This window comes from Mobula hypostoma, chromosome 8, assembly GCF_963921235.1.
Source record: "Mobula hypostoma chromosome 8, sMobHyp1.1, whole genome shotgun sequence".
Taxonomy (NCBI): Eukaryota; Metazoa; Chordata; class Chondrichthyes; order Myliobatiformes; family Myliobatidae; genus Mobula; species Mobula hypostoma.
This window is the reverse complement of record NC_086104.1, coordinates 49,382,810-49,405,580: the sequence shown is the minus strand read 5'-3', so window position 1 is coordinate 49,405,580 and position 22,771 is coordinate 49,382,810. Positions and strand designations below refer to the sequence as shown.

The following is a 22,771-nucleotide window of genomic DNA, read 5'->3' as shown; positions in this document are numbered from 1 at the left end:
TGATTCTATTGTGTTTCTTTGTATTTACTGTGAATGCCCACAAGAAACTAAATCTCAGGGTAGTACATGGTGATATATATCTACTTTAGTAATAAATTTACTTTGAACTTAAATCTGAATGAGCACCTGAATTGCTGAATGGGCTGTGAACCAAGGGATTAATATAGTTAGGTAATTTATGGTCAGCATTGACATGGTAGGCCAAAGACACTGCTTTTTTGTGCTGTATGACTTTATGAGGATTAATTTGGGAGCCAGCATGCAGAGCTTTTGATGAGCCAACCGGTAACAACAAAAGAACTTCTATCTCATCTGCAATGCTGTCAACAGCACAATAGTGACTGTGAGGCCAGTGGCAAATAAAGGTAGAGTTAAAGCTAGATATAATTAGTATGTGGAAGCTGACCTTCATATCTACGGATGCTCTTGCTAAAGTGGGATAGGTACCAAGAACCTAAAGCACCATCTTGGAACATTTGTGCTAAGTGTATGAGGCCAAGTTTGTCAAATGTTGCAGTAACAGCAAGACGATGGAAGATTTCTATAATTGTACTCGCAAAATGGCACAAAGTTCAGTTCCACTTATAACTCCGCAGCAAGTAAAGCAGTCTCTCCCTGCATACAGAAAGACTTGCACAATATTCAGGAATGGCTGAAAAGTCACAAGGAGTGTTTGCGACAGAGAAGTGTGAGACAGTGACCATCTTCAACCAGAGAGAGTCTAACCACCTATCCTTCACATTCAATGCCATTATCATGGTGGAAGAATTAACTTTCAGCTTCCGGTGCCCTGTTTCTAAGTACATGTGAACACACTATAATAAAAACTAGATTTTTATTATAAAATTGTTAAGTTTTATATAGATAAAAACTGCAATTTTGTGACCTAAATATAAAATTTATCTGAAAGCTAAAAAACAAAATAAACGTTTAAATTGCACTGGAAGAATTTAATTAGAACATTTTCATACCTAGACAAGCCAATTCAGTCTTTGAAGCAACATCTGTGCTCAGTAACATTCAGATATATATAAAATAAAGTTCACTGCAGAAACTTAAAATGGAATCAGAAAAAAAACCTGACAGGAAAAGGAATCACGGAATTCAGAAAACCTGACAGCTGAGGAACCCCCACCACAGTAATTCAACAGAGGAAGTAACTTCACAACTAGGACTAAAATCAAAATTTACTCAATTTTACTGACCATTCCCTGCAGTCAATACAAAGTAGACTCCACAGAGAAAGTGCTGGTCTTATTTTAATAACGAGTCTGCAGTGTATTTAATATTTCAGTAATATGTGTCTAATACTGTAAATATATTGTCTGATTAAGCCTTCTTTGCTTACATAATTCATTACAGGTTATATGTAAGAAGTACATGAATGACACCTCATTACAGTAAAACAATGTACACGAATATCCTCGGGCTCCCGTGTTCTTAATTCCACTAGTTTCTGGAGATACAAAACATAACAGATCCCAGTCTGGCCTCCACATTAAAACAAATGTAAAATAGATTAAATGTAACCTCTTACCTGACTACGTAAGGTTGGAAAAGTATGAAATAGAGATCAAATGTCTTCCCATAGGGAAAGCTGGAACAGCCAGGAAACTGCAGTTCTCACAAAGCATTATTACCTTGTAACACTGGGCTGTTAATATCCTCTTCTTCTGCATTATTCTCATCGCTGAGATCGGAACTACGGCGTCCTTCCTCTGCTTCAACATTTGAAAGCTACGGAGAAGAGTAAACACTCTATAAGCAGGTTCGTTTTTGTAACTGAGTAAGAAACGGCTATCGACTGGTGATCTGAAGTATGAGGAGATCCAAACACTTCAAACGACCTAATTGGAAGCAGCAAATATTAGGACAGCATTGCAGAATTAATTTTCCTACAGTTGGATTAAGTAGAATCGGATCCACCTCAGGTTTTGGGGAGTCTGATATAACCTTTCCTGTTAACAACATTTAGCAAAGTCCATTCTGTGCTCAGGAAAAACAATACAGTATCTGCATATTTATCAAGACAGAACAGGGGGCAGAAACCAATTCTTACACAGTGTGCAGCTTGGCTTTCCTTCTATCAAGCAGATTTTTAAAAAACTTGTTACCTCATTCATATGGGTGATGGTTATCTTAGAATCTTAATGTGCAGATGGTGACCACAGAAGGACAACATGCCTCCCCTCCTGCTGGCTCTTTGAAAGGATTATTCAATTTAATCCCAGACCCAAATTTTATCCCAAAATCCCGAGAGTCAGTCCTCTTCACATTAAATTACTTCTTTGATGTTCCCAAAGAACATACTTCCACTATTCCACAAGGCAGCTTCTAGATTTTTCCTTTGTAGAAGAAAATAACCTCTTGATAATTTTAGCATCTGGAGCTTGTTTAGCAAAACATTTATCAAAGGAAAGAGTGTCACCCCTGCTGCTCTATCAAAAATTATCAATATTCAGATTTGTTCAAAGTTTCTTTGCAAAGTGCAAGTTTCTTTCCTTTATCATAAGCCCTCTATGTCCTTGTTATATTTTTCGGAAATGAGCTGCCCTGCTAAAGCCAAGGATTATAAAGTCCAGATTTACAATGCCAAAACCTAATAAGTTTCCCAGCTGCTTTATCTATTTAGTCTGCAATCTTTAAGCAAATTGTTCTGAAGTTTTCCCTCCCTGCCTTATCTTTGCAGGGACTAGGCCTGATATTATTTGCACATTTAAGATCGGAAGAATACTGGTGAATGATTTTGTCCACTTGTAAACACATATATTGTATGTTCATTTTAATCTTGCAATTATTCAACAATGTTTGCAGATTGGTGAGCAAATATCAATCACTTAGCAAATCACACCCATCAGCTTCATAGTTACAGCAGCAGTGAGAATCTGAAACTACATTTATAATAGTGAAGAGATGGTTTTGCACAATGACTCCACCTTTGTCGGGAGTCTATTATTCATGCAAACTACCAAGCCACAACTCTGTATCATCATATCATCTGGTGTGGTTTGGTAGTTTTTAAATTGAGACCATGTCTACCTTTCCAGACAGCCTTATGTATAAAAATGCAAGTGCAACAACTACCTCTGATTGGATTTTCCAATTCATTTCTGAGTAATTTGTCTGGATTCAGAATAAAATTGATTAACTCAATTTTGAACATAATAAATCAAATTTGTAATCTGTAATTCAACTGAACACACAGACCTCAGTCTTGCATTTTGCCTAAGAAGAGAAAAAAAGATGAATTAGCTTCATATTTTACCTGTACTGTTTACTGCAATCCTTGCCACAGAGTGGACAAACCCATTCATCAGCATTCTTTCATATCTTAAATGTGCAAACAATGCCAGGCATAGTGCATGTAGAGATAAGGCAGGGAGAAATAACTTCAGAACTATTTGCTTAAACCACAGTTATTAGCTCCAGCTCCTGAAAGAACTGAATGTTCACTCTTGCTCAGTGATGGCACCTACTTGTGGACAAGGGAGGAGGCAGGACTGCAGGATTTCCTTCAGCTACTACATCACTCCAACAACACCAGCCCCTTTACTGGAGGTGACCAGAGGAAAAGCAGCATCACAATGGTTAAATAAATGGAAATGCACAAACTGACACATTACAAAATGAAAAGAGTCACACACCTCCATCTCAGGATGTTTCCCATGGTGGGACAGTGTCAGACAAGAGGGCACAGCCTCAGGATGGAGGGACACCCTTTCAAAACAGAGATGTGGAGAAATTTCTTTAGCCAAAGGGGGGTGAATTTGTTGCCACGTGCAGCTGTGGAGGCCAGGTCGTTGGGTGTATTTAAGGCAGAGATTGATAGGTTCTTGATTGGATATGGCATCAAAGGTTACGGGGAGAAGGCCGGGAATTGGGGTTGACGAGGAGTGGAAAAAGGATCAGCCATGATTGAATGGCGGAGCAGACTCGATGGGTCAGGTGGCCTAATTCTGCTCCCATGTCCTATGGTCATTGAATACTTGACTCTTTGTTCTGGCTCAGGACAGTGAACAGGGTATCTGGTCAGCATCATGAAATGACCTAAAGTTATCTATCCATAGAATAGTTAAAACTAACTCCTTTCACCTCATTAGACACCTGGCTGGCTGTGCATGTAATCAATCAGTCTGCAGACAGCTGGAGGTGAATTTGAAATGGAGTATAATAATGGATGCTTTCTTTGTTCTACAGAGAAATAGTTTGTAACACACATAATTTCTTTCCACTGGTGATATGTAAATATATTTATGGAAGTACAGTACTCAGATAATAAATCATAGGAGTACAAAATGCACCTGTTTCTTGTGGGATTCTTCATTTACTTGATTATCTTAACACCCTGGAAGGCAGCACACCCAACTCCAACTCCAACTCTCTTCTTTACAACTCTGTCTCAGAGAGGCAATCCGATTTCCAATCTATAAATGCTTTTCAGTGTTGTTTGGTATGATGCAGTTGACCTGAGATCTGCTTGTCGGCAGATAGTCATGTCACTTGAACATAAAGGGTTTCAACTGCTGATAGTCATACAAGTCAGTTTCAACATATGAACAAAATTCAGCAAACTTCCAGCTCTGAATCACAGATTGACAGTGATATTTACTTCTTTGACATTTTGACATGTAAAAACAATTAGTCAGTCATAGAAAAGTACAGCACAGAAACAGGCCCTTTGGCCCATCTAATCTGTGCCAAACCATTTAAGCTGCCTACTCCCATCGTCCTGCACTGGGACCACAGCCCTCCATACCCCTACCATTCAAGTACCTATCCAAACTTTTCTTAAACATTGAAATCGAGCTCACATGCTGGCAGCTCATTCCACACCCTCACAACTCTGAGTGAAGAAGTTTAACCTCATGTTCCCCTTAAAATTTTCACCTTGCGCCTTAACCCATGAGCTCTGGTTATAGTCCCACACAACTTCAGCCGGAGAAGCCTGCTTGCATTTACTCTATCTATATCCCTCACAATTTTATATACCTCTATCAAATCTCCTCTCAATCTTCTACATTCCAAGGAATAAAGTCATAACGTGTTCAATCTTTCCTTATAACTCAGGTCTTCCAGACCCAGCAACATCTTTGTAAGTTGTCTCTGTACTCTTCCAACCTTATTTACATCTTTCCTGTAGTTGGGTGACCAAAACTGAACACAGTACTCTGAATTAGGTCTCACCAATGTCTTGCAAAACACACAAAATACTGGAGGAACTCAGCAGGCCAGGCAGCATCTATGGAAGAGTAAACAGTTGACATTTCGGGCCAAGACCCTTCATTAGCACTGGAGAAAAAAAGATTAGAGGTCAGAGTAAGAAGGTGGGGGAAAGGGAGGAAGAAATTCAAAGTAGTAGGTGATAGGTGAAAGCAGGGGGGTGGGGGTAGGAGTAAAGTAAAGAGTGATAGGAGAGGACAGAAGGACATGGAAAAAAGGCAAGTGATGGGCAGGTAAGGAGAAAAGCTGAGAGAGAGAAATGGGAATGGACAATGGTGAGGAGGGGAATTACCAGAAATTTGAGAAATCAATGTTCATGCTGTCAGATTAGAGGCTACCCAGACAGAATATCAGAATACCCCTCCAACATGATTGTGGCCTCATCGCGGCAGTAGAAGAGGCCGTTTACTGACATGTCGGAATGGGAATGGGAAATGGGTGGCCACTGGGAGATCCCACTTTTTCTGGCGAACAGAGTGTAGGTGTTTTTCAAAGTAGTCTCCCAATCTACATTGGGTCTCACCGATATACAGGAGGCCGTGCCGGGAGTACCTGGGCAGGTGTAGCACTTGTTCCGCTTGCAAGGATAAGTGCAGGAGGGAGATCAGTGGGGAGGGATTAACGGACAAGGGAGTCGCATAGGGAGCGATCCCTGCGGAAAGCAGGAAGTGTGGGGGAGGGAAAGATGTGTTTGGTGGTGGGATCCTGTTGGATATAGCAGAAGTTACGGCGAATTATGTGCTGGATGGGGAGGCTGAAGGGATGGTAGGTCAATGTCTTATACAACTTCAACATACCATCCCATCTCCTGTACCCAATACTTCCAATTTTGTGAAGACCAATGTGCCAAAAGCTTTCTTTACAACCCTATCTAACTGTGCTGCCACTTCCAATGAAATATGGACCTGTATTCCCAGATCCCTTTGTTCGACCACACTCCTGAGCCATACGGTTCACTGTGTAAGCCCCATCGTAGCTGGTCGTACCGAAGTGCAACACCTCACACCTGTCTGCATTAAACTCCATCTACCATTTTCAAACAGGTCCAGATCCTGTTGCAAGTCATGATAGCTTGCCTCACTGCCAACTGCTCCCCCAATTTTGGTGTTAATGCAAATCTGCTGATCCACATTATCATTCAGATCGTTGATGTAGATGACAAACAACAACAGACCCAGCACCGATCCCTGCGGCTCTCCACTAATCACAGGCTTCCAGTCAGAGAGGCAATCATCTACTACCACTCGCTGGTTTCTTCCAAAAAGCTAATGTCTAATCCAATTTACTACCTCCTCATGAATGCCAAAGAACTGAAACTTCTTTACCGAACTCCCATGCGGGTCCTTGTCAAATGCCTTGCTAAAGTCCATGTAGACAACATCCCACTGTCTTGTCTTCATCCACTTTCCTGATAACTTCCTCGAAAAACTCTATAAGATTAGTTATACACGTCCTACCATGCACAAAGACATGCTGACTATCCCCAATCAGACTCTGTCTATCCAAATATTCCTATATCCAGTCCCTCAGACTACCTTCCAATAACGTTCTAACTACTGATGTCAGGCTCACTGGCCTATAATTCCCTTTCTTATTTTAAGGTCTTTCTCAAACAGTGGAACAGCATTGGTTATCCTCCATTCCTCTGGTACCTCACACTTGCCAGATCCTTTTTGATACCATCAAAATTGGCCTTTCTCCAATTTAGAACCTCAACTCGCAGACCACACATACCTTTTTGCATATCTTGTTTGAAACTAATGACATTTTGGTCACTAGAAGGGAAGAGTTCCCCTACACAACCTTACGTCACCTGTCCTGTCCCATCACCTAATGGCAGATCTAGTATCTCACTTTCTCCGGATGCGACTTCTATGTACTGATGAAGGAAACTTTCCTGAAGACATTTGACAAACTCTATCCCATATAGTCCTTCTATAATATGGGAGTCTTAGTCAATATGTGGAAAGTCTAAATCACCTACTATAACAACCTTATGTTTCTTGCAACAGTCTGCGATCTTGCTACAAATTTGTTTCTCAAAAGCTTCTGGACTGTTAGGTGGTTTATAATATAGCCCTATTAGTATAGTCATACCTTTCTTATTCCTTATTTCTACCCATAATGTCTCACTAGACGAGTTCTCTGGTCTCTCTCGACTGACTGAACACAGCTGTGACATTTTCCTGATTATTAACGCCTCCCCTCCTCCTCTAATCTTTCCCGCTTTTTCTTACTTACTTACTGCCCATTACGCCTGCTGGTGTTTAGGGCTGCAATAGAAGCCCTGAGCTGAACCCCTGACCTGGAACACCAGTGGACCACTCTTAGTCTGGCCTCTACCCTTCCAAATGTTTGTCATGGGTGACCCTACCAAGAGCAAAAGCATAAAGCCCTGACTCCAGGCAACATAGCTGTCCACGTCATTGAGGCATGGAAACTGCCAAACCACGACAAGGTTGCAGACCTCTTTGAGGCCCCCCCCACTTTGTCACATCTAAAACAATGGAACCCCAGAATATAGAGCTGAGTCCTGTCCCTCGCAACCAAGTCTCACTTAAATGGCTACAATATCATAATTCCAGGTGTTGATCCATGCCCTGAGCTCATCTGCCTTTCCTACAATACATCTTGCATTGAAATATACACAGCTCAGGACATTAGTTACACCCTGCTCAACCTTTTGATTCCCGACTTTGTCTGAGGTCTTACCGACACCTGCCTCCTCAACCTCTCCACTAACGGTTCTGGCACTCTGGTTTCCGTCTACCTGCAACTCTAGTTTAAATGCACCCCCCCCCCCCGGGCTAGGTTATCCCTCCAACAATACCCACTACTGCTGAGGGGGACGGCCACAAGGGTACTCTACACTGGCTCCTTAACCTCTTTCCCTTCTTGACTGTCACCCAGTCTCCCGTGTCCTGCACCTTGGGTGTAACTACCTCTCCATATGTCCTATCTATCACCCCATCTACTACTTTGAACTTTGAATGCAAGGCTCTCCATAAGTAGGGAATTTCACACTTCGCTCAAAAGTAGAAATAACCTCACTTCTTTTAGAGTAGTATATTACTGAGCAATGAACGTCTATTGACTTAAAAGAAAGCCAGAGGCCCACAGATGCTGAAAATCTGAAACAATAAACAAAAATACTGGAAACACTCAGTAGATCAGGCAGGTGAGTTGATTGCATTGATATCATGCTTTCCATGATGTTAGAATGCTCCAAATCATCTTACAGCTAGAGAAGAACTTTTAAAGTCCAGCCATTATTGCAATATAGGAAAACAAAGCAACTCTGTGAAACTCAATAAAACAAAGATGTATTTGATGCCAAACTTAAGCACTGAGCTATAGTTTCAGCTCACAGATGGACAAAAATAACTAATCCGGTATTTTGATATTTTAAATTAAGAAGCCAGTTTTTAAAAACAAGAGAAAATCTACAGATGCTGGAAATCCAAGCAAAACACACAAAATGTTGGAGGAACTCAGCAGGCCAGGCAGCATCCATGGAAAAGAGTACAGTTGACGTTTCGGGCCGAACCCCTTTGGCAGGACTAGCAGGACCTTTTTCTTCTTTTCCATAGTCTACACAGTTTGCTGTCCAGTGATCCTGTTTACAGTTACTGTTCTACAGATTTACTAGGTATGCCTACAGAAAAAGAATCTCAGGGTTGTATTTAGTGACATATATATCCTCTGATAATAAATTTTACTTTTAACTTTATAAATATGTAAATAGACATTCAAAATACACCCTAAGTAATCTGAAGGTCACAGTTACCACAATAATTGTGTGCTTTCTGGAACACATTCAAACATTTTCCCTTAAATTGGAGTCCTTGTGAGAAACAGTGATGTAGGTAGAAAAGGGGCAGAGATCTAGGACAGTTTTTGCAACTGCAGAAGAAAGTTAAGAGTCAGATCAGAATTATGTCTAGATTATTGCCAATTAGTGAGAATAGAAGTAGTAAAATTTCAAGTCAACACAAAAAGGGAATGGGGAATGTTCATGGGATGCCTTGGGCAGTTCTGGCACGGAAGGGATCTGGAATAAAGTGAATAGATGGCATGCTAGCTGGGTGCGGCCTTTGACTTTGAGTTGTTTGGAAAGATTAAAACCCAAACCCATTTGACGGAAGAAGAGCGCTAATGTGAAGTTTTAAAAGCGATACCTGGTTAGATAGCCAGAATTAGAATAGAGACATATTTAATTAGTGTGGATACTTATGTTTAACCAAAGCCTGGTAAGTAAATTGGGGAGGGGGGTGGAGGGGGTGGGTTGTCACATGCGTAAGTAGCCACGTGAGATTATACTGTTGATATACGTAAAGATCTTAGAGAAGGAGATGCACACGCAGCATAATAAAGGAAATAGAGAAGGATGGTTAAAGTGTAGAATTTATGACAGATACCCTTACAACGACAGAGAGGAATTATACACATACAAAATAAATGCTGGAAGAACGCAGCATCTATAGAGGGAAATGACGTTTGGGCCGAGACCCTATTATCCGGAGTTCATAGGCAATTATATAGCTGAGGGTTCAAAGAAAATACACCCTGGGAATAAAGAAACTGTACACTTCCGGTTGTTTTCTACAGGTTGCCAAGCAGGGGTTAGAGCTGAACTGGAGAAAATAAACCAATATTTCAATGCGCCAACGCTGTATTGCTTTCGTGAAACCCAGTCTTCATCCTCTGTAATTTGCGCGGTAATGTGAAAGCGGATGGGTCCTTTATGCATTTCCTACATCTTTAGAGACAGCAGTGACACCCCTCCTCCCCCGGCAGCAAGTTTCCGGCGTTTATGCTCGCTGTGCTGCACAGTGCCGCAGACAGACACTTCACCCAAACAAAATAATAGTATATGAAAATACACTTTGCTGGTGGAAAATAAGTATGCAATGCGTAAAGTACAAAGCAGTGTTATTTAAAACCCACTTATTTCAAACTAAATTAAGATCCAAAACAGCAAACTTTTGGCAACTAACTGGAGAGACTTGAGTCTAATTAACTCGCTGAAAGGCAGAGGTTACCGGCAGTAAACAGACCGTAGCCCTGGGATCGCACCCTGCTTCAGCCGGTTACCTCTTCATAAGAGCCGGTGATTTCTCTTCTCATCATTGCCGAAGTCCCCAGGACAGCTAGGTCAGCAGACCGGCCATGCACTGCGAAGCTGAGCTAAACTAAACATGATCCGGAACTGGCCAGCAAAGCGGCGGCGAATGCAGAGCGGACGATCGAATGATGCCGGAGAAGAAGAGCAGGCAGCGCCGGGACACACACCACTGCCCTCTCCACTCTCCCAGCCACTCGGTCTGGCTGTGTTGCTAGTGCTCACTGCCTCCCCCAACAGGGCACCTGTCAAAGTTCAAAGTAAAATGATCAAATAGGTACAGTACCTGTCACCATATACTACTCGAAGATTCATTTTCTTGCGGACATTCACGTCGGTACAAAGAAATACTTTTGAATCAATAGAAAACTGCACACAAAAGTGAACCAACAACCAATGCGCAAACGAATACAAACTGTTCAAATACCAAAAAAAAACACTAATAGACAATAAGTAACTACTGTTGAGATACAAACAAGAGAAAATCTGCAGATGCTGGAAATCCAAGCAACACACACAAAATGCTGGAGGAACTCAGCAGGTCAAGTAGCATCTATGGAAAAGAGTACAGTCGTCGCATTGGGCCAAGACCCTTCAGCAGAACATGTATTGAGAACATGAACAGTACAGTCTCTGAAAGTAAGTCCTTAAGTTCTTCTTCTTCTTTTTCCGGCTGTTTAGGCGCATCTAGGCGTATTACTGCCCTCCGCAGGATGTATAATTAATTATAGAATTTCAAGAAACTCAAATCCTCGAATATAAACTAGTCGCACGTATAAACTGAATAATAAACTCTTCAATCAGATGGTGGTTCTCTCGGTGGCCAACCAAGGATTTAATAGAAAAACAAAATACATTTAAGTCAGACAGCCTCTTGAACAATATGCTTCTTTCAATTTTATATCGATTACAATTTAGCAAAACATGCTGGACTGTCTCTGGACTACCACAGTCACATAATCCAGTGGGATGTTTTCCTATTATCTTTAAATAATAGTTTAGCCCACAATGCCCCAACCTAAGTCTTGTTAATTTCACCATATCTCTACGATTTAAAAAGTAACGGTCTGAGACCTTTTTAACTAGTGGGTGACTAGAAAAGAGATGCCTTCCCTTTAATTCATTTTAAGTCCATGAGTTTTGGAGGCAGTTCAGTGTTGAGGTGAGTGAAGTTATCCATGTTAGTTCAAGAGCCTGATGGTTAAATAACAGCTGTTCCTGAACCTGGAGGTGTGTGACCTAAGGCTCCTATACCTCCTTTCCAACGGCAGTGGCAAGAAGAGTTGTTGGATGTTGGGGGTCCTTGATAATGGATATTGCTTTCTTGTTTCAGTGCTCCTTGTAGAAGTTCTCAATGGTGGGGAGGGCTTTGCCTGTGATGGGCTGAGCTGTAACCGTCACTTTTTGTAGGCTTTTCCATTAATGGGCATTGATGCAACCAATCAGAATACTCTCCACTGTGCGTCTATAGAAGTTTGTCAAAGTTTTAGAAGGCATGCCAAATCTCTGAAAATTCATAGAGCAATTACATGCTGGTCCCAGAACAGATCCTCTAAAATGATAACATCAAGGAATTTCAAGTTACTGACCCACTCCACCTCCAATCCCCTGATGAGGACTGGTTCATGGACCTCTGGTTTCCTCTTCCTGGAGTTAATAATCAGCAGTTCAGTTTTGCTGACTTTGAGTGAGAGATTGTTGTTGTAGTACCATTCAACCAGATATTCAGTCTCCCTCCCAAATGCTGACTTGTCACCTCCTTTGGTTCATGCCAGTGCTCACAGCCTCTGGCAACTCGGTCAGTTGAGCCAGTGCTCACTGCCTCCCCTGACCAGGGTACCCATGGCAGTGCTCACTGCTTCATTGCAGGGGCAGCTGTACCAGTGCTCTCCAGCCACGACTATTTTGTTAGTGCTCTAGATTAACTGTTTAGTCCAGCCAGGGCAGCTTCACCCCCTGCCTCTCTACTGTATCACCACTCACACTTGAGGGCTTCCATTCCTACATTCACTGTCGAATCTCATCATCTCCCCAACGCCTCAGCTGTTTTATTAGGATGCACTGCCAGAGCTACTGCCACAGTGTCAAGCCCCTCCCACAGCCAGAGCAGCTGGATTCCCTCTTATTTTAATTAGGACTGAAGAATTTGATTTTTTAAAGAGAACCTGAATTGGCTGGACTTTTGCACTTGGGGCACAGAAAACTGAGAGAGATCTTTTGGAGCAGGGTTCCCAACCTTTTTAATGCCATTAACCGAGGGGTCCATGGACCCCAGATTGGGAAACCCTGCTCTAGAGTGATATAGAGGGGAGTAGACAAGGTAGATGGCCATTAGTGTTTTCCCCAGTGTCGAGGAGCCTAAAACTAAGGGACATAGACTTAAGGTGAGAGGGAAATCTTTTCCATGTAGAGGGTGACTGGTTTCTGGAACAGGTTTTGAGTCCACTAGTTTTCACATTATGTGCTAATGATCCAAATGATGAAATTGAAGACTTTGTGACCAGGTTTGCAGAGGATACAAATATAGGTGGAACAGCAGAGAGTCTCAAGAAGGAGTTAGATAGATTAGGAAAATGGGCTAAGTATTGGGAGGTGGAATACAGTGGAGGGAAGTGTATGGTCATGCACTTTGGTAGAAGGAATAAGGGCATAGACTATTTTGTAAATGGGGAGCAAATTCAGAAATCCTGGGTGCAAAGGGACTTGGAAATCCTAGTGCAGAACCCCCTAAAGGTTAACGTGCAGCATAAGTCAGTAATAAGGAAGGCAAATGCGCTAACTTTCACTTCCAGAGGAATTTAGAATACAAAAGCAAAGAGGTAATGCTGGGGATTTATAAGGCATTGGTGAGACCTCATTTAGAGAGGATCCATTGTCAGGTAGTATCTGTGGAGCAAAAGGCATAGTCAACGAATTGGTCAAAAATTAAGAATCATAGAGCAGTACAAGTCATAAGAGTAATACGACAGACCCTTCAGTCCAATTAGTCTTTGCTGACCACAGCAGCCTCCCTTCTAGTCTCATTAACCTCTGTGTAAAGAGGTTGTCTTGCAGATCTTTCTCTTTTCAATCTCTCCACCCCCATCTTGAATCTGTGCTCTTCAGTTTTGGACTCACCAAACCTGGGTCAAACATTGTGACTCCTATCTTACTCATACCCCTCATGGTTTTCTGAACTCCTTTGAGGTCAGCCTTCATTCTCCTGTGCTCCAATGAATAAAGATCCAGCGTGGTCAACCTCTCCCCATAAGTCAGGCCTCCTGGTCCAGGCTATATCCTTGTGCACCTCTTCTGCACCCTCTCCAACTTGACAATGTCTTACTTAAAACAGGGCGACTAAAACTGTACACAGTATTCAAAGTGCAGTCTCACCAGTGACTTACATAACTACAACATAACATCCCTACCCTTAACTCGATGCCCTGACTGATAAAGGCCAGCATGCTATAGATCTTCTTCACCACCATCTACTTGTGTGGCCGCATTGAGTGAACTGTGCACTTGTACTCCCAGGTTCCTCTGTTCCACAATACTTGTCAGTGCCCTGTTATTCACTCTATAGGTCCTACTCTGATTTGAATGCCCAGAAAGCATCACCTCATATTTATCTGAGCTGGCTGCTGGATGTGTGCCCAGAGACCCAAGTTCTTTAGGCACAGAGCTCGGAAAAAGCGATGCAACAGACTTTTAACATCGTAAATCAGCGAGTTATTTTGTTATCCTTCCCCTCTTGCTGTGAAACAGGGACATCTTTATCCCTTATTAAGAAGAGAGAGAGCCAGTGGTATGTTAAATTACCAGTTGAATGAGTAGTCTTTGGGGTACTTCAAATCTGTGTCATTATTGAAGCTTTGCTGCATGCTTGCATGCTCGGTGGAGGGTGCAGACGCTTTTTTGCTGGTGGGAGAGGTGGGGTTGTTGCTTTGTTGCTGCTTATGCGTGGGAGCGGGGAGCTGGGGGGGCTTTGGGGTTCTAACATTTGGACATGGGGTCATTCATTCTTTGGGGCACTCCTCTGTTTTCACGGATGTTTGCGAAGAAAAATAATTTCAGGATGTATATTGTATACATTTCTCTGACATTAAATGTACCTATTGAAACCTATTGAAATCCAACTGCTATTTCACAGCCCTTAACTGATCAAGATCTCTTTGCAATTCATTGTAATCTGCTTCACTATCAACAAGGCTCCCTCATTTAGTATCTCATTAATTCATACCATGAGCATTCAAGCCAAATCATTTACATAAATAATGAATAACACTGATCTCTGGTGCACCCCACTAGTCACAGGCCTCCAGTTGGAGAATTGACCTTCTGCTTCCTATCATTGAGCTAATTTTGAATTTCCTTCACTAGCTCCCCCCACACCCCCGAATCCCAATAAGACCTAGGATCTTGTGAAATCCATGTAGACAACATCCGCTGCCCAACCTTCTCTGTCCCTTTTGTTATCTCTTTTAAAAAATGTTTAATCTTTGTTTAATCCTTAGATTAAAGGAGGAGGAGTGGCATTACTAGTCAGGGAAAACGTCATGGCACTGCTCAGTCAGGACAGACTGGACAGCTCATCTAGTGAGTCGCTGTTGGTGGAACTGAGAAGTAAGGAACATACGACCACATTAATAGGGCTAAATTACAGATCACCCAACAGTACAGAGAAACTTGCAGAGAGATCACAGACTGTTGCAAGAAATAAAAGGTTCGGAGCAAGAAGACTGCGAGTGAATGGCTGATTTTCGGAGCCAAGGCAGTTTTTACCACTCGGGGTAAAAGAGAGGCAAGATTGGGCAGCAGCATGACGTCAGCCAGTGGAGCACGAAAGGTTTAAAAAGGCAAGGAATCTTCAACGGTTTTTGATTTGGAGCAAGAAGGCTGCCAGTGAACGGCTGATTTTCGGATCCAAGGCAGTTTTTACCACTCGGGGTAAAAGAGAGGCACATGATGTCAGCCAGTAGAGCGCAAAAGGTTTAAAAAGAACACTGCCATATCCAGCGGGCAGTGAAGTGAGAGGCAGCAGAGTGATCGGGCTTTGGCTCAACGGGCTTGGGCAGTAACGGGATGAGGCGAGGTAGGTTTACTGGTGTTATTTGCGGAAAGGAGGAAGTATGTGTATGAGGCCAGTTTTCTGTGCTCGGTGTCAGATGTGGGAGGTCCTGGAGTCTCACAGCCTCCTGGACGGCCATATCTGCACCAGGTGTGTCAAGCTGCAGCTCCTAAGGGACCAAGTTAGGGAACTGGAGATGCAGCTCGATGACCTTCGCCTGGTCAGGGAGAGCGAGGAGGTGATAGAAAGGAGTTATAGGCAGGTGGTCACACCAGGGCTATGGGAGACAGACAAGTGGGTCACAGTCAGGAGGGGGAAGGGGAAGGGTCAGGACCTAGATAGTACCCCCGTGGCTGTCCCCCTGAACAATAGGTACTCCTGTTTGAGTACTGTTGGGGGGGGACAGCCTACCTGGGGGAAGCGACAGTGGCCGTGCCTCTGGCACAGAGTCTGGCCCTATGGCTCAGAAGGGTAGGGAAAGGAAGAGGAAGACAGGAGTGATAGGGGACTCTATAGTTAGGGAGTCAGACAGACAATTCTGTGGACACAGGAAAGAAACTTGGATGGTAGTTTGCCTCCCAGGTGCCAGGGTCCAGGATGTTTCAGATTGCGTCCACAATATCCTGCAGTGGGAGGGAGAACAGCCAGAGGTCGTGGTACAGGAAAGGGTTAATAACCTTACTGGGTGTTTTTTATAGGCCGCCCAATAGTAACAGGGATATTGAGGAGCAGATAGGGAAACAGATCCTGGAAAGGTGTAATAATAACCCAGTTGTCATGATGGGAGATTTTAATTTCCCAAATACCAATTGGCTTCTCCCTAGAGCAAGGGGTTTAGATGGGATGGAGTTTGTTAAGTGTGTTCAGGAAGTTTCTTGACACAATATGTAGATAAGCCTACAAGAGGAGAGGCTGTACTTAATTTGGAATTGGGAAATGACCCTGGTCAGGTGTCAGATCTCTCAGTGGGAGAGCATTTTGGAGATAGTGATCACAATTCTATCTCCTTTACAATAGCATTGGAGAGAGATAGGAACAGACAAGTTAGAAAAGCGTTTAATTGGAGTAAGGGGAATTATGAGGCTATCAGACAGGAAATTGGAAGCTTAAATTGGGAATAGATGTTCTCAGGGAAAAGTATGGAAGAAATGTGGCAAATGTTCAGGGGATATTTGTGTGGAGTTCTGCATAGGTACGTTCCAATGAGACAGGGAAGTTATGGTTGGGTACAGGAACCATTGTGTACAAAGGCTGTAATAAATCTAGTCAAGAAGTAAAGAAAAGCTTACAAAAGTTTCAGAGAGCTAGGTAATGTTAGAGATCTAGAAGATTATAAGGCTAATAGGAAGGAGCTTAAGAAGGAAATTAGGAGAGCCAGAAGGCCTTGGCGGGCAGGATTAAGGAAAACCCCAAGGCATTCTACAAGTATGTGAAGAGCAAGAGGATAAGACATGAAAGAATAGGACCTATCTAGTGTGACAGTGGGAAAGTAGGTATGGAACCGGAGGAAATAGCAGAGGTACTTAATGAATACTTTACTTCAGTATTCACTATGGAAAGGATCTTGGTGATTGTAGTGCTGACTTGCAGCAGACTGAAAAGCTTGAGCATGTGGATGTTAAGAAAGAGGATGTGCTGGAGGTTTTGGAAAGCATCAAGTTGGATAAGTCACCGGGACTGGATGAGATGTACCCCAGACTACTGTGGGAGGTGAGGGAGGAGATTGCTGAGTCTCTGGCGATGATTGATGATCAATGGGGATGGGAGAGGTTCTGGAGGATTGGAAGGTTGAGGTTGTTGTTCCTTTGTTTAAGAAAGGGAGTAGAGATAGCCCAGGAAATTATAGACCAGTGAGTCTTACCTCAGTGGTTGGTAAGTTGATGGAGAAGATCCTGAGAGACAGGATTTATGAATATTTGGAGAGGTGTATAACAGTCAGCATGGCTTTGTCAAGGGCGGGTCGTGCCTTACGAGCCTGATTGAATTTTTTGAGGATATGACTAAACACATGGATGAAGGAAGAGCAGTAGTAGTGTATATGGATTTCAGCAAGGCATTTGATATGGTACCCCATGCAAGGCTTATTGAGAAAGTAAGGAGGCATGGGATCTGAGGGGAAATTGCTTTGTGGATCCAGAACTGGCTTGCCCACAGAAGGCAAAGAGTGGTTGTAGACGGGTCATATTCTGCATGGAGGTCAGTGACCAGTGGTGTGCCTCAGGGATCTGTTCTAGGACCCTTAATCTTCATGATTTTTATAAATGACCTGGATGAGGAAGTGGAGGGATGGGTTAGTAAGTTTGCTGATGACACAAAGGTTGGAGGTGTTATGGATAGTGTGGAGGGCTGTCAGAGGTTACAGCAGGACATTGATAGGATGCAAAACTGGGCTGAGAAGTGGCAGATGGAATTCAACCCAGATAAGTATGAAGTGGTTCATTTTGGTAGGTCAAATATGATGGCAGAATATAGTATTAATGGTAAGACCCTTGGCAGTATGGAGGATCAGAGGGATCTTGGGGTCCGAGTCCATAGGACGCTCAAAGCAGCTATGCAGATTGACTCTGTGGTTAAGACGGTGTATTGGCCTTCATCAATCGTGGCACTGAATTCAGGAGCCGAGAGGTAATGTTGCAGCTATATAGGACCCTAGTCAGACGCCACTTGGAGTACTGTGCTCAGTTCTGGTCGCCTCACTACAGGAAGGATGTGGAAGCCATAGAAAGGATGCAGAGGAGATTTACAAGGATGTTGCCTGGATTGGGGAGCATGCCTTATGAAAACAGGTTGAGTGAACTCAGTCTTTTCTCCTTGGAGCGACGGAGGATGAGAGGTGACCTGATAGACGATGAGAGGCATAGGTCGTGTGGATAGTCAGAGGCTTTTTCCCAGGGCTGAAATGGTTGCAACAAGAGGACACAGGTTTAAGGTGCTGGGGAGGTGTCAGGGATAAGTTTTTTACTTAGAGAGTGGTGAGTGGTGGAATGGGCTGTCGACAACGGTGGTGGAGGCGGATACGATAGGGTATTTTAAGAAACTTTTGGATAGGTATATGGAACTTAGAAAAATAGAGGGCTATAGGTAAGCCTAGTAATTTCTAAGGTAGGGACATGTTCAGCACAACTTTATGGGCTGAAGGGCCTGTATTGTGCTGTAGGTTTTTTTTGTTTCTATGTTGTTATAGGAGGTGATTTTAACTTTGCGCATATTGACTAGGATTCCTATACTATGTAAGGACTAGATGGGATAGAGTTTGCCTAATGTGTTCAGGAAATTTTCCTTAATTAGTATGTAGAAGTCCCAACAAGAGAGTGTGTGATACTTGATCTGCTATTGGGGAATGAGATAGAGTAGGTGACAGAAATTTGTGTAGGGGAACACTTTGTATCAAGTGATCACAATGCCATTAGTTTCAAAGTAAATATGCAAAAAGAAAGGTCTAGTCTGCAGGTTGAGATTCTAAATTGGAGAAAGGTCAATTTTGGTGGTATCAGAAAGGACCTGGCAAGTGTGGATTGAGACAGGCTATTTTCTGGTAAAAGTATATTCGGTAAGTGGGCGGCCTTCAAAAGTGAAATATTGAGAGTACAAAGCTTGTATGTTCCTGTCAGAATAAAAGGTAAACATAACAGGTTTAGGGAACCTTGGTTTTCAAGAGATACTGAGGCCCTGGTTAAGAAGAAAGCAGGTGCTTAGCAGGTATTGGCAGGTAAGAACAAATGGGGTGCTTATGGAGTGTAAGAAATGCAAGAGAACAGTTAAGAAAGAAATCATGAGGGCCCTAGAAGTGGTATTTAAATCATGCTTAGTAACAGGTGAGGTACCAGAGGATTGGGGGTAGTCAATGTTGTTCCGCTGTTCAAGAAAGGCTTTAAAAGTAAACCGGGAAATCACAGGCTAGTGAGCCTAACATCAGTAGTGAGAAAATTATTAGAAAGTATTCTGAAGGACAGGATATACAAGCATTTGGATAAACATGGACTGATTAAGGATAGTCAGCATTGCTTCGTGCATGGTAGGCCATGTCTAACCAATCATATAGAGTTTTTTTGAAGAAGGTACCAGGGAAGTTGATGAAGGCAAGGCAGTGGATGTTGTCCAATGGGCTTTAGGAAGGCATTTGACCAGGTCCTGCATGGGAGGTTGGTCAAGAATGTTCAGTTGTTTGGCATTCAAGATGAGGTAGTAAATTGGATTGGACATTGGCTTTGAGGAAGAAGCCAGAGAGTGGTAGTAGATGATTGCCTCTCTGACTGGAGGCCTGTGTCTTATGGAGTGCTGCAGGGATCAGTGCTGGGCCTGTTGTTGTTTGTCAACTGTATCTACGATCTGGATGGTAATGTGGTTAACTGGATCAGCAAATTAGCAGATGACACCAAGACTGGGGGTGTAGTGGACAGTGAGGAAGGCTTTCATAGCTTGCAGTGGGACCTGGATCAGCTGGAAAAATTGGCTTAAAAATGGCAGATGGAATTTAATGCAGACAAGTGCAAGGTGTTGCACTTCTGTGGGACCAACCAGGGTAGGTCTTGCACAGTGAACACTACAGCTGAGGAGTGTGGTAAAACAAAGGGATCTGGGAATAGAAGTACATAATTCATTGAAAATGGCATCACAGGTAGATAGCTTTTGTCATATTGGCCTTAATTAATCAAAGTATTGACTACAGGAAATAGGATGTTATGTTCACCTTTGAGTTATCTTTAACCCCGTCTGTCAAATCCATCGCGTATCCTCTTTTCACCCTCCTAATTCCCCTCTTAAGCCTCCTCTTAATTTTACTTCGTAAAGAGTTCGTTTGTACCCAGCTGCCTAAAAGCAATGTACACTTCCTTCTTTTTCCCGATAGGAGCCTCAATATCTCTCATCAGCCAGGATTCACTGAATCTAGATATGTGTATGCTTCCCCTGGACTATTGATATGATCCTTTTGAAAAACCTCACATTTGTCAACTGTTCCTTTGCCTTTAAATAGAGTTGCCCAGTCAACCCCTGCTAGATTCTGCCTGATGCACCAAAGAGAAGTCCTTTCCAGTTAGGTTCCTTAATGCATTGCACAAGGAAACTATCTTGAACACAACACATAAATTCAGTCTCTTCCAGGGAATTTGCATTCTAGGTAGTCTTGGTTCTTGATCCTCCAAAATATTCTGCATGGAATTTAGACTGGAGGTGGCAGAGGGTGGGCTTAAGGAGGAGATTTTTGAAAAAAGAGCTGCCTTAAATTTAATTGGGTTTGGTTGTGTGACTGTGTTAGGATTAAGATTATTCCATGTTTTAATTGTGTTGGGGGGGGGAATAGTCCAGTCAATAAAATGGAAGTCTCCCACTAGCAGTGTCCTGCTCTCGAGAGCGTAGAGGAAAGGTGTGGGGGGGGGTGTTTCTGTTTCCACCTAGCATCTACCAGCCTCCGTCTCAAAATACCTCCTTCTTCCACCCCACCTGGGTCCTTCTGTCCATCAACCCCACCTCACCTAGTTTCTCCCATCAGATAACAGCTTCTGTTCTAACCACCCACCTCTATATTCCCTCTACATTCTCAGTTCTGGTGCAGGATCTCAAGCTGAAAAGTTAACTACCCTTTTGCTCCCAGTGATACCACCCGTCCTGCGAGTTCCAACAGCAACTTGGTTTTTGTTTGAAATCATTAGGCTTTATTGAAACCGACTGTTATGTGGACAAATTCAGGCCTCCCTTTCAACTTCATTGACATAAAAGCTTTGCAGTCATTCATCCTGCATCAAAACCTCTACCTTTTCCTGCAGACTCGTCGAAGCAGTTGGATTTAGTACTGGTACTTTACACCTGACATAACTTGGTCTAATCTTCAAACAAGATGCTGCCTGGCCTACTGAGCTCCTCCAGCATTTTGTGTGTGTTGCTTGGTCCAATCTTCAGTTACTTTCCTATCATTTAAGAGCAAATTAAGAGCAAAAGGATCGTAAGGGATAAAATTGGTCCTCTTGAAGATCAGAGTGGTCGGCTATGTGTGGAACCAAAGGAAATGGGGGAGATCTTAAATAGGTTTTTTGCGTCTGTGTTTACTAAGGAAACTGGCATGAAGTCTATGGAATTAAGGGAAACAAGTAGTGAGATCATGGAAACTGTACAGATCGAAAAGGAGGAGGTCCTTGCTGTCTTGAGGAAAATTAAAGTGGATAAATCCCCGGGACCTGACAGGGTGTTCCCTCGGACCTTGAAGGAGACTAGTGTTGAAATTGCAGGGGCCCTGGCTGAAATATTTAAAATGTCGCTGTCTACAGGTGAGGTGCCGGAGGATTGGAGAGTGGCTCATGTTGTTCCGTTGTTTAAAAAAGGATCAAAAAGTAATCCGGGAAATTATAGGCCAGTAAGTTTAACGTCGGTAGTAGGTAAGTTATTGGAGGGAGTACTAAGAGACAGAATCTACAAGCATTTGGATAGACAGGGACTTATTAGGGAGAGTCAACATGGCTTTGTGCGTGGTAGGTCATGTTTGACCAGTCTATTGGAGTTTTTAGAAGAGGTTACCAGGAAAGTAGATGAAGGGAAGGCAGTGGATATTGTTTACATGGACTTCAGTAAGGCCTTTGACAAGGTCCCGCATGGGAGGTTAGTTAGGAAAATTCAGTCGCTAGGTATACATGGAGAGGTGGTAAATTGGATTGGACATTGGCTCGATGGAAGAAGCCAGAGTGGTGGTAGAGAATTGCTTCTCTGAGTGGAGGCCTGTGACCAGTGGTGTGCCACAGGGATCAGTGCTGGGTCCATTGTTATTTGTCATCTATATCAATGACCTGGATGATAATGTGGTAAATTGGATCAGCAAGATTGGAGGTGTAGTAGACAGCGAGGAAGGTTTTCAGAGCCTGCAGAGGGACTTGGACCAGCTGGAAAAATGGGCTGGAAAATGGCAGATGGAGTTTAATACTGACAAGTGTGAGGTATTGCACATTGGAAGGACAATCCAACGTAGAACATACAGGATTAATGGTAAGGCACTGAGGAGTGCAGTGGAACAGAGGGATCTGGGAATACAGATACAAAATTCCCTAAAAGTGGCGTCACAGGTAGATAGGGTCGTAAAGAGAGCTTTTGGTACATTGGCCTTTATTAATCAAAGAATTGAGTATAAGAAAACAACAGGAATTCTGCAGATGCTGGAAATTCAAGCAACATACATCAAAGTTACTGGTGAACGCAGCAGGCCAGGCAGCATCTATAGGAAGAGGCGCAGTCAACGTTTCAGGCCAAGACCCTTCGTCAGGACTGATTGATTGATTGATGTATGTTAATTGAGTATAAGAGCTGGGATGTTATGATGAGGTTGTATAAGGCATTGGTGAGGCCGAATCTGGAGTATTGTGTTCAGTTTTGGTCACCAAATTACAGGAAGGATATAA

The 22,771-nt window shown here is 42.9% G+C and overlaps 1 protein-coding gene across 1 annotated transcript in view; it reads right to left on the bottom strand.

The window, feature by feature from the left end:
- Positions 1-10,882, bottom strand: part of pacc1 (proton activated chloride channel 1) — a 43,132-nt gene extending 32,250 nt beyond the window's left edge. Inside the window, exons 1-3 of the mRNA XM_063055822.1 lie at positions 10,819-10,882; positions 10,315-10,587; positions 1,641-1,737 (exon numbers count right to left, since the gene is read on the bottom strand). Of these exons, the coding sequence (XP_062911892.1) occupies positions 1,641-1,737; positions 10,315-10,350 (133 nt within the window). The 5' untranslated portion in view covers positions 10,351-10,587; positions 10,819-10,882. The remainder of the gene's footprint in view (positions 1-1,640; positions 1,738-10,314; positions 10,588-10,818) is intronic.
- Between the last annotated feature and the right edge of the window lie 11,889 nt (positions 10,883-22,771).